The 12,586-nt window shown below is 45.1% G+C and overlaps 1 protein-coding gene across 2 annotated transcripts in view; it reads right to left on the bottom strand.

The window, feature by feature from the left end:
- Positions 1–750: 750 nt before the first annotated feature.
- The window catches only part of GIMAP8 (GTPase, IMAP family member 8), a 28,542-nt gene continuing 16,706 nt past the window's right edge, over positions 751–12,586 (bottom strand). The window contains exons 5-7 of one of the 2 annotated variants that reach the window (XM_069462032.1): positions 9,632–9,677; positions 6,166–6,795; positions 751–2,001 (exon numbers count right to left, since the gene is read on the bottom strand). In XM_069462032.1, coding sequence (XP_069318133.1) covers positions 1,313–2,001; positions 6,166–6,795; positions 9,632–9,677 — 1,365 coding nt within the window. In that variant the 3' untranslated portion in view covers positions 751–1,312. Of the gene's footprint in view, positions 2,002–6,165; positions 6,868–9,631; positions 9,678–12,586 lie in introns of both variants that reach the window. The other variant, XM_069462033.1, reaches the window with a different exon arrangement.

Genomic DNA, 12,586 nt, shown 5'->3' with positions numbered 1-12,586 from the left:
TTGCCCCAGAGCTCCCTACTGAGCTGGCCCAGGCTTTGTCAGATCTGAGGCTCCCTCTCCCTGTCCAGCTCAGCTCCTCCCTGCTTTCCTTTCCCTTTCTCCACCACAGTGTGAAGGGTTTCCCTGCCCAGTTCTGCTTCCTCCCTCTTTTGTCTTTCACTGGCATTACCCCTAATAAACCTCTTGCACTCCTAACTCTTTCTCAGCATGTCCTTCTCAGAAGAACTGACACAGCAGTATTGTCGCCTCGCTCAGGAGTGGACCTAAAGGAAAACAACGGTGTATGTTAGCTCCTCCCTGGGAGCTGATGCCAGATTGCTTAACCCATGCATACCCCGCCATGGGCAGCTCCCAGTGTCACCTGCTCAGCTGTGCTGGCAACTGGGATCTCTCAGGGAAGACACATGGAATGCCTTCCAGACCTTATTCCTCCCATGTTTCTGGTTCCAACATTGGTTACATTTATTTGTTCTTGCTGTAGTAAATGTCCAGAGTGGAAGGCACCTGAGCTGGCACAGACCTCTCACCAAGTGGCTGTCACCAATCTAAAGGCTCTCAGGCACCAAAGTTGCAAAAACCTCTCCTGAATCAAAAAGTATGTAAAAACATCTCAATTGCCTCTTCATGAACGCTGACTCTCTCTAAATCAGAAAAATAGAGATTGAAAGGAGAACATGAATTTGTAATCTAAGTCATGTTTATTATTTCATTCAACTGAATATATTTACATACACGTTTTCCAGACGTCATCATGTAAAGGGTTATGTGAAGTCCAAAAATATTAATAATGACAATCCATGCTTTTATAAATGGGTTAATCTTGAAGGTAACCCGATATTGTAAGGGAGAAAATAAGCAAATAACATCAAATCATATAAAGTGATTGAAAACATCTGACCCTATACCTACCCTGAAGAAGATTCCCTATTTTCCGTCTCACATATCACCCACCCCAGGCAGCTCTCAGTATTATTAATTTCTTCTCAGCCATGGGTAGGACACCACCGTCTTGGAACCAAGCAGCAAACTTGAGTGTGGAAGCCATGTGCCAATGAAGGTGGGTGGAAAGACAGGATGAAGCTGGAAAGTTAGTGCCCGCCAGCCCCAGACTGTCTACTCCTGGACTCCTTTTTCTTTACAGTCCGCTATATTTGCCCCAGCCCCACAATTTACCTACAAACAGCTGAAGGTGGGATACATTTATCTCCCAAGCCCTCAAAGCCGTAGATCCTCTTCCCATCCATGAGTCCTACCATGCCCCCCTCTCCAACCTGAGGGTGTCCCTAACTTAAAGAGACCCCAGGCTTTTCAGCTACTTACATTCACCTTTTAAATGCTTTAGGATTTTTTTCATATTGCACTTTTCCTGAGCATGTTTGATTTGTTTTATGACATTCTCACATAAATAGCCATTCCCATCACCTTTACGCTTCCTTCTCAGCTCGTTGGCCAGTGTCAAAAGAGCTTTCACCTGGGCTTCCCCAGCTTGGCCCGTTTTTTTGTTACTAAAACCACAATATCGCTTCCCACACCTTGTAATTATGTTCTTAAGGGCTTTGTTTTTTGTGTTCTCGACGTAATCTTCAAGCGTCCCCTGCCCAAGGTCCTCCGTCCGGGTGAACAGCACAATGGCATAACGCATCGCATCCTTTCCGAAGGTGGACTCCAGTTCCTCCACCATGGCTTTGTCCTCTTCGGTGAATCGCCCCAGCTGGAACACCAGGACAAAAATCCTGGTCCCTTGTTCACAGCAGGAGTCACAGCGTTTAGTCTCCTCCTCTAACCAGGATGGATCCTTCTCAGCACCAGGCATCTGGTTGAAGAAAGGAGTGTCCACCACCACCACGTCCTGCCCATCCCACGTCTTCCTGCCACTCTGGCACACCTTGGTGACCGGCTGGGCTCGGAGCTGAGAGGGGAAGATGACACTCCCCAGGATGGTGTTCCCGGTCGCACTCTTTCCAGTCCCACACTTCCCCACGAGGATCAGGTTCAGGGTTTCTGTCAGAAGGAAAGCAGAAAAGATTTGTGACCCTGGGCCTATCTGGAATTGGACTTTAAAGTTATGTAATAGACAACCTACAGAATGGGAGAAAATATTAGCAAAGTATGCATCTGACAAACGACTAATACCCAGAATCAAACAACGCAGCAAGAAAAAAATCAAGCAACCCTATTATCACGAGAATGGTAAAACAAGCACCACATGTACTCACCATCAAATTGGTATTAACTGATCAAAACTCAAGTGCACATATAGTAACATTCATCGAGTGTTGGGCAGGGGGAGAAGAGGATGGGTATATATACACCTAATGGGTACGGTGGGCACCGTCTGGGGGATGGACACACTTGAAGCTCTGACTCGGGTGAGGCAAAGGCAATATATGTAACCTAAACATTTGTGCCCTCGTAATATGCTGAAATAAAAAAAAATTTTAAAAACTGGGCAAACTACATGAACAGACATTTTTCAAAACAAGATATACAGATGGCAAGAAAATACATGAAAATATGCTCTACATGATAATCATCAGGAAAATGCAAATTAAAACCACAATGAGATATCATCTTACTCCAATTAGAATGGTCATTAGTAAAAAGTCAAAAAACAGGCCAGATGCAGTGGCTCATGCCTGTAATCCTAGCACTCTGGGAGACTGAGGCGGGAGGATTGCTTGAGCTCAGGAGTTCGAGACCAGCCTGAGCAAGAGCGAGACCCCGTCTCTACTAAAAAGAGAAAAAAAATAGCCAAACAACTAAAAATAGAAAAAATTAGTCAGGCATGGTGGCACATGCCTGTAGTCTCAGCTACCCGGGAGGCCAAGGCAGGAGGATCGCTTGAGCCCAAGAGTTTGAGGTTGCTGTGAGCTAGGCTGACGCCACGGCACTCTAGCCCCAGCAAGAGAGTGAGACTCTGTCTAAAAAAAAAAAAAAAAAAAAGTCAAAAAACAATAGATTCTGGTGCAGATGTGATGAAAAGGGAACACTCATACACTGCTGGTGGGAATGGAAACTCACACAATCTCTGTGGGTATCAGTGTGGAGATTTCTGAGAGAACTAAAAGTGGATCTACCATTTGATCCAGCAATTCCATTACTGAGTATCTACTCAAAGAAAAAGAAGTTATTATATCAAAAAGACACCTGCACTCTCATATGTTTATCACAGCACAATTCACAATTGCAAAGATACGGAATCAACCTAAGTACCCATCAACTGATAACTGGATAAAAAAATCTTGTACACACACACACGCACACACACACACAGCATGGAGTACTACTCAGCCATAAAAAAGAATGAAATAATGTCTTTTTCAGCAACTTGGATGGAACAGGAGACCATTACCCTAAGTGAAGTAATTCAGGAACAGAAAACCAAATACTGCATGTTTGCACTTATAAATGAGAGCTAAGCTTTGGCTATGCATGGTCACCCAGAGTGGTATAAGGACACCAAAGACTCACAAGGGAGGAGGGTGGGAGAATTGTGAGGGATGAAAAATTACCTATCGGGTACAATGCACACTATTCAGGTGATGGGCACACTAAAAGCCCATACTTCACCACTATACAATATATCCACGTAACAAATCCCCATTTGTACCTCCTAAATCTATTGAAATTTTTTTTAAGTTTAAAAATAAATAGATAAATAAAATAAAAAATAAGAAAAACCAAAGTCATGCCACAAAGCAGGATGACGTCACTAAAGCAGCGGGGATGCTCGGGCAGGGCCAAGGCCTCCCTCTCACCTGGCAGGTCGATCCCCAGGCACGGGAGTGGCTTGTCCTGGTTCACTCAGCGAACTCAGCAGCAGGACTCAGACCACTGTCTCCACCCAGTACTCATCCACTAACATGGCACTGTTCCTACCTCTGAATCTGCCCTGCCCCCTTTTTCTGGTACCTTCTCTGACTCCCTGGCTCCTGTGAGTGCCACTGGCCTTATGGCTCTTTTCCCCCTCAGCCAGGTCCCGTCTACACATCTTGTCCTTTTGTCGGCTGTTCCTGTTGCAACTATGTCTTCCCATTGCCAATAGTGCTAACTATAGCAATCTCTCCTTAAGATATTTAAAGAATTAGTCTATAGAATTGACTTTCATGAAAAAGTAACAATATATACCATTGATGAATTAGCAGATTCCATGCTTAGATCATGCTAAACTTTATTTCTCATTAAATCCACATTGAACTTAATTGTCTTTCACTGATGAGTCAAAAGGCACTTCGTGGCTGTAGTAATGAATATTCACAGAACACTGCTGTGCGTGGTGTCAGCCATGGAGAAAGAGAGTGAATTTCCCTATGAATGGAATTGCAGATGCGCAGAGACATTACAATAGTATTCTTTGCAGGTTTTCCTTACGCCTTTGCACTTGCACTGTTGTGATGGTCCAGTGCTCATTCAGGCTTCATCACAGTTCTCTTCCATTACGAACTCTTTATCAAGTGACTAATATCTGCCTCAAAGCAGATATTAGTCACTTGATAAAGAGGGAGGAAAGCCCATCCCATGCTCTTCCTCCGGGGGGAAATGACTGAACTGCTTATCGTGAGCCCACAATCTCACAGTTATGCTTACAGGATGAACAGTAGCTTCATCTTCCGAAACCCCATATTTGTCAGTATTTCAGGCTCTGCTTCTGTGCCCACAGAGGGTCTGGTTCTCAGGTGCCTCTGAAATCTAGTCTAACCTCCCCGTCTCACTTTTTTTTTTTGGAGACAGAGTCTCACTCTGTTGCCTGGGCTAGAGTGCCGTGGCATCAGCCTAGCTCACAGCAACCTCAAACTCCTGGGCTCAAGCCATCTTTCTGCCTCAGCCTCCCGAGTAGCTGGGACTACAGGCATGCACCACCATGCCTAGATAATTTTTTCTATATATTTTTAGGTGTCCAGATCATTTCTTTCTATTTTTAGTAGAGACGAGGTCTTGCTCTTGCTCAGGCTGGTCTCAAACTCCTGACCTCAAGCAATCCTCCCGCCTCGGTCTTCCAGAGTGCTAGGATTACAGGCGTGAGCCACCGCACCCGGCCCCCTATCCCACATTATCTAGAGCTGTGAACCCCCACCTCCATCAAGATCATCTTTATTGTCCCCAAACAAGTGGCATGCTCAGTAGTCCTACCTCTTTGCTTCAGATTGCTAGTGTACTCGCTAGAAGGTCTTCCAGCTTTCTGCTCAGTCAGCCAAACCCTACCCATTCTCCAAAGACTGTTTCAAATTGGGCTTCCTCCGCATAGCCTGTCTGACTTCCCCAGATATCTGTACGTCTTTAGGAGGCTCCCGAGTATCTGGCCTTCCATGGGGAACACGAAAGGGTTCAATAAACACACATGCCCATTTGGATCTGCAATTCTTCCTGGGTAAAGATGTTTGAAGCAGAGGAGAATGGGATGAGTAAGAATGGGAAGGATCTCAGCTCAGGTCTACCTGTGGGAACTGAGGGCTGGGGAGTCCTCCTGCAGTAGAGGAGAGGGCAGTGAGCCAAACCCTGGGCAACAGTACACTGTGGGGGAAATGAGATTGGAAAAGGTCAACTCCTTCCCTCAAGACCCTCACCATTCAGTTAGGGAGATAGGTTAAAGGTCACAAAAGAATTAAAGACCAGTTCAGGGCCGGGCATGGTGGCTCACGCCTGTAATCCTAGCACTCTGGGAGGCCGAGGTGGACGGATCGTTTGAGCTCAGGAGTTCGAGACCAGCCTGAGCAAGAGCGAGACCCCATCTCTACTAAAAATAGAAAGAAATTATATGGACAGCTAAAAATATATGTAGAAAAAATTAGCCAGGCATGGTGGCTCATGCCTGTAGTCCCAGCTACTCGGGAGGCTGAGACAGGAGGATCGCTTGAGCCCAGGAGTTTGAGGTTGCTGTGAGCTAGGCTGACGCCACGGCACTCACTCTAGCCTGGGCAACAGAGTGAGACTCTGTCTCAAAAAAAAAAAAAAAAAAAAAAAAAAAGACCAGTTCAGGACACTGTGCATGGAAAGGTCATAACTTCAGTACAATCTGAGAAAGAAAAGAGATAGAGAAAAGATAGTCGGTAGAATGCACCTGTCCTTTCTATCTTCTCTATGCCTTTTAGAAAATAAAAGTTCTTATATATTTTATATCTATTTTTAAACAGTATGTATGAAAATGTTTTCTATTCCTCATTTTACCTTTTTCCCAAAAGATGCAAGGCTTGTTTCTGTTCTGCTGCACCATGTTCTCAATCTTTTGCAGAAGCTCCTCCACCTGCCTTTGCTCCTCTTCTCCCGTCGCCCGGTAGTTGAAGGCGCTGTATCTGCCTTCACATTTCTGGATGAGCCCGTAGAGATCAGCTTGCTTGCTGCTCCTTAAGAACTCATCTAGATTCTCCTCCCCTAAATCTTCTTTCCTGGTAAGGAGAATGATCATGTACTCCATGAATTTGTCTCCAAAATTGCTTTTGATGGTGTCCAGCACCTCCTTATCTTTCTTGCTGTACAAGCCCAGTGGCGTCACCATCAGGAAGGCATGGGGGCCTGCACAGGTGTATTCCCTAAGCTCTGACTCAACGTTCTTTGAAGATGAGATATCTGGAGAATCAATGATCAAAACTTTCTTCTGTCTCCAGATTCTGCTCTCAGACCGAAAGCTCTGGGTTACTGGCTGCTGGCTGAATTTGGTCTCAAAGACCCGCTTCCCCAGAATGATGTTTCCTGCTGCACTTTTCCCAGCGCCGCACTTCCCCACAAGGAGGACCCTCAGTTCTGATGTCTCCGGGTTCCGCTCAGGTCCTGTGTCCTGCCTCTGCCTCTCCCCTCGGCCTGTGGGACAGACAAATTCAGAGTCTCTTCCGGCAGTTGAATATGAATGTGGACAGGTTTTATTTCTCATCCCTGTGAATTTTTGGAGAGAATGGCAACAGCACTCTGAACCACTAGAACTGAGGCTCAGCCAGAAGCTATCCATCAAGGTAAAAGCCACAAAGGCAGCATGAGTCAACCAAGAGACATGCCAGGAGCTTGAGATTTCCCGGGAACAGGAACATGCTAAATGTGGCCTTCATCGGCCTCTGCCCTCGGGGTGTCCCTCATTCTGTTACCAAGGACAAGTACTGGGACTAGGGGCCCAGGTGCCAAGGTAGGAGCAGGGAGAATCTGATTTTTAAATGCCCCTTGGTGGTATACTCCTAAAACCAAATACACTCAGCAACTTTAAAAAATAGAATAAACTAGTGATATGCACCATGGATGGATCTCAAGTGAAAGAAGCCAAATGCAAAAACAACGTACTATATGATTCCATTGTACAAAATTCAAGAATCAAAATTAATCTATGTTGACAGAAGTCCGCACAGTGAATCTCTTTGGAGAGGGGCAGTAAGAACTTCCAAGGTGATAGAAATGCTCTAGATCTTTATCTAGATGGTGATCACATATGTGTTGATATGGGAAAAGGCACCCAGCTGTACACTTAAGATTCATGCGTTTTACTCTATGTAAATCATACCACAATAAATTGCTGTAAAAACCTGCAAAACTGCACCCAAAAACTGTATCTCCATACATCCCCTGCTCCCACACTTCTCCTGTGACCCAAGGTCAACACCAGACTCATGTGCTGAGCAAAAGGTAGAGTCAGCAACTGCAGGGAACTTGCATGGAGGCTGGTGCATCAGCAGCCCTCATGGGCAGGCATGTCGCTCACCCTCTGAGCAACAGGGCAGGGAGAGGGAATGAGCACGGCATTTAGCGCAAAGCGAGATGGCTAAAATGCTAATGACACCAGGTCTGTGTTGTGTCACCTGGGAAAAGTTTCTACTTTGTGAATCTCAGCTTACACATTGTTAGGATGGGCATATTAATGCCCATGTCGTGGGGCTGTTGCAGGAACAAGGGGAACAACGCCTGTAAAGTCCTTAGTGTCCCGACTGGCCTCGTGGGTAAGGAGGGACTTGAATCAGGCCTCGAAGCCTCCCTTCCTCTCTCTCTCATACTCCCCCTCTCGTCCTTCACCACCTTCAGGGCTTTGGTACATACGATAGCACTTTCCTCGTCTCTTATGCTGTCTAACTCCTGCGGGGCCTTCCGGTTCCTGTGCAAATATCACTTCTTCACAAGAGCTTCCCCTAAATTGCTTCCCCCAAAGCTGTACAGATTAGGTGCCATATGTCTTCCTTTATGACTCCTACCAAAATAACAATTCATGCTTTCAAATATTGTCTCTCCCTTCAGTTCAGGAGAGAATATAGTGCAGTGGTTAAAGGGAGGAGCTGAGGGAGGAAACAGTACCCCTGAGAGCCAGGAGCTGGTCTGACATCCGCAGCGAGGCCGTGGCCCCTCCTGTTCCTCATTCCCAGTATCAGAGAACATCAGACACGAGCGCTCTGTGACCATGACCTCTCCACCGTCACGACCGAACACAGAGAAGCACAAGAGCATTGCCCAGACATCCCGTCCCAGCTAAGACGATGACAGCCGCTTCCTGACAGCTTTAGCCTCACTTCACCCTCATCACCTTTGAGAAAGAACTATTAAAATACCTTGTTGTGGCACTACTCCCACTTCCTGATAGCATCCATCCGGAGCAAAGGCCCACCTTCTGGAACCTTCCTCAAGCTCACCTAACGCAAGCCCACATCCTATGAAAATCCTTCCCAGCCCCGTCTTTCTGAGATGCCCGGTGATTCCCCATGGCGGGCCACGCTGTCACTGCCATGCGTCAATAAACCCAGTTCTGTTCAGTCACAGTGTGTTCCTGGGGGTCTTGGCTGAAGGGCACCAGCAGGATTTTGAAGCCCACTGCCTGAATTCACACATTTCTGGCTGAGTTCATCCATTTGTGAAATAAGGATAACAATAATGATGCCTCCTCCACAGGGCTTTAATGAGGACCAAACTATATATTTTTAAAAGGATTGTATATTACATGCTGTGAGGATGGAATTATATATATAAAAGTTATTTCCCAGCACATAATGTCACCTGCATTTATCATTATTATCAAAATTATGATTTTATAATATGGGGAGTTTCCATGAGAAAAACTATGTTGTCTATCTTGTTCACTGCCGAATACTCGGCTCTTGCCTAGGGCTGACCCAGAAATAACCTGCAAATCCATCAACAAAGGCACGGTTGCCGTAGTTGCGTATGTCCACATTATGAAACAAATTGCATCTACTAAACTGGAAGAGGTAGGTCTACATGCATTGACTGGTGCAGACGGGCAGGATGGACACTTCATTAACAGCCATGGTTACATGGATACCTCGCTCCATCAGCGGATTCTGCAAGTTGTTATTGTCCACGAAGGACCGATTTCCGCTTTCCTAGCAGGAGTCAAAACCTGGACAATGCTGGAGCCAGGGCCGGAAAGAAGAGGCTGAGTTAGGAAAGAAGCCACAAGAGGTAAGCCTAGCTCTGTGACATTTCAGAAAAGTCCAGGCACAGTGTCTCTAGGACCTTTTCTGGTACTGCGCCTATTCATGAGTGTTAGGAGGGTCCTTGGAGAGCCGGTTGTGGGCAACAACCTAGGCTAGGTCTCCAGGGTGCATTTTTGTTCTGATTTATATGGATAATTTATTCACTTCAACTTGGCTGCATAATGGACTAAAAAGAATACAGATATGAGCTTAATATTTTTAAAGGATCAACTTACCATGCAGATGGTCCCCCTCCTGAGATGTGGCTTCATTCACACAATCCTAGAAAATAAAGGGAAAAAAATGATGCACATAGATTTCAAATCTCATCTTTTTGCAAATTAACAAAATGGAAACCTAAATATATAATTCAGAGTAATCTGCAGATTAGGAGGTGATCAAATCAAGGCCCTGGTCATGCTCTTCAATGGCCTTTGTGGACCTGTCCGGAATGACAGTTGATCCTTAGATCCCACTGTTGCTGCTGGGACCGGTTCCCAGAGGTGGTAACATCTCCAATGTCTCCTTCCCTCGCTGCTCTAACAATAGGATGAAGCTTCTTCTAACATGAGGCCCAGCAAAATTTGAAAACTCCCCGCAAATTTGGCAAATAGAGACAACTGGATGGGGGCCAAACACATAATTGACATCCCTTTCTCCTGCCTGGTGAATCCTATGCTCACTCCCAAAATTTAAATTGCCATGGAATCAAGAAAGGAAGTGAAAAACGTGACGTGCAGTCTTGATGAACCTGCCATTCCTAGAAAGTTCCTAGACTTCATTTTAACTTCATCTTTGTTAAACCTCCATGTCAGCCAAGGAAACCCTCCCTCTGCTTTCTTGCTTGCCTTGCCCAATGTCTTTGATATTTTTCATCGTCCCTCTCCCAGAGTCCTCTCCATTCAGCTCTGATTGTCAGATTTCTTTCACCTTACATAGCCCAGTTCAAATTCTTTAGTGTTATTTAACCACAAAAGATTGTTACAATGTAAATGTGCATAATATAAAGATTAATAAACTTTGCATCCCCAATCCACCAGAAAAGCAACAGTTTTTAACTGATATATATCCTTCTATGTTTTTTTACATTTGCACTAATACATACAAGCATACGTGGACATATAAAGAGACTTACTAGGTGTCTGTAGTATGTAATGTATCCTGTACATTGGCAGAAGTCAACGCAGGTAAATCTACATCATTCTTTTTAGTAGATACAATTTATTCCATAGCGTGGACATGCATAACTAATGCAACCAGCCCTTTATTGATTGATCTCCAGGTTATTTCTGGTTTTACTATTTTTAAAATTCTGTGATAACTATTCTTGCCCATATAACTTTATATATACTAATGTTTTTATTTCCAGGGCATAGAGTCCTAAAAGGAGGGATCTGACTCAGTCTCTGGATTGTTAAAGTCCTTGAGGTCTCCATAATTTATTTGACTCTCATATATTTTCATAAAATAATAACAGCTAATAATTACTGAACACCTACCAAATTTTAAGCATTTGTTAACAACTTGTAAGCATCTCATTGAATCCTCACAGCAGCTCCTGAGATACATGTGATCATGATCTCTGTCTTACAGAAGACAGAACTGGGATACCGCAGTCGACCAAGCAGACGTGATTGCTGCTCTCATGGAGCGTGGCGGGAGGCACCATTGGAATCACTTGATACGCTGGTGACCAGTCTGAGGGGTGCCCTGAGGGGAGGGGAGCTGTGGAGGCTCGTTTCAGGGTCCTGAGAGTCAGAACGGTCAAGGAGGCGACCCTGAGGAGTGAGCTTCAGCGAGGCAGGTGGCTAAACAAACGCAGAGCGACACAGGGTGGGGCGGGAGAGCAGTGTCGTTGCAGACAGCATCGCGGGCTGGAGGCTCTGGCACCGACGTGAGCATATCTCAACGGCCCACGGGAAGGTCCGTGACGCCAGCGCACAGAAAGGGTACAGGGCAAGGAGCCAGGCTAAATTAAAGGTCAGCCAGGTTCTGAACTTCATTGTAAGATCAGCGGGAAGTGACCAAAGCATTTAAACAAGGGGGGATTCGTTGTAGAAAACTCATCCTCCTCTTTGCTGACATCCCTGTTCCACACATCCCTCAAGAGAGAGACACATTGTGGTAAAAGAGAGAGAACTCAGGCATAGGAGCTAAAAGGGTGGGTAGCACAGGTTCTCTTGAGCCTCGGTTTCCTCATCAGTAGAACAGCTGTACGCAGAGGTGCTATGAAGACTTCACCAGCTTATGTATGTATCTGGAATTTAGCAGGCACCAAATACATGTTGATTTTCTTCTTATTTTCATCCTGCTTAGGCTTATTGCTCTCCACCTCTAAGAAGTCTCTCCGTCTGGCCAAAACTTCCCCCAGGCTCCACTTTTGCCCGCTTTTCATCCTCTGGCACTTACAGCTCCGGAATCCTGTCTCAGCCTTCCCTGCTTACACTGAGCCGGTGAGTGCTTTGTTTCCTATGCATAAGTCATTCCAATTGAAGTGTAAGCTCCTCAAAGGCAAAAGCCTGCATTTTTGTATTTTCCTTAGTTACAAGGACATTTTCCTTTCATGTCAAAAAATTAAATAAAATACCACCCTGGCTATTATGTGTAAAATGGATTAGGGTATAAGGTCCAAGAATGAATGTCATTAGTAAGTTAAAATAGTATAGGCAAGAAAAGATGCTGGCTTGGACCAGGTGGTGGGAGCAGAGATGGTGGAAAGTAGGTGGATTCCAGGTGATAGATCCCTGATGATTTCAGACGCAAGCCAGCAGGGTATCAAAGCTGACATCTGGGCTTAGGTATGAAGATTATGAGGAGCACTATAACCATTGATTGAATTGAGAGGAAAAGTCTTATAGATTTAAGACAGATCAAAAATTAAGAGAGACAAGTGAAGATGCCAAGTAGCAATTGCATAAAGGAGTCTGAGCTCAAAGGTCAGACTGTGGACAGACTACAGTTACTACTTTTAATGATTTTGAAAATGCTAGCAATAAATGGAGCTCAGTGCCATAAAAATGTGGGATCATCTGAGAAGAGAGTGTAAGGAATTGAAGAAGGGCCAGAACCAAGCCCTGAGGATGTCAACTTTTAGAGGTCAGAGATTAGAGGAGGATTCAGCAATCTTTGGAGTAGCCAGAAATAAAGCAGGGAAAACCAAACAATAAGAGGGTAGTTCTGTTGAAGCTAGG

This window comes from Eulemur rufifrons, chromosome 29, assembly GCF_041146395.1.
Source record: "Eulemur rufifrons isolate Redbay chromosome 29, OSU_ERuf_1, whole genome shotgun sequence".
In the NCBI taxonomy this organism is placed as follows: Eukaryota; Metazoa; Chordata; class Mammalia; order Primates; family Lemuridae; genus Eulemur; species Eulemur rufifrons.
Note: the sequence above shows the minus strand (reverse complement) of the source record. Positions and strands in the feature narration are given on the sequence as shown.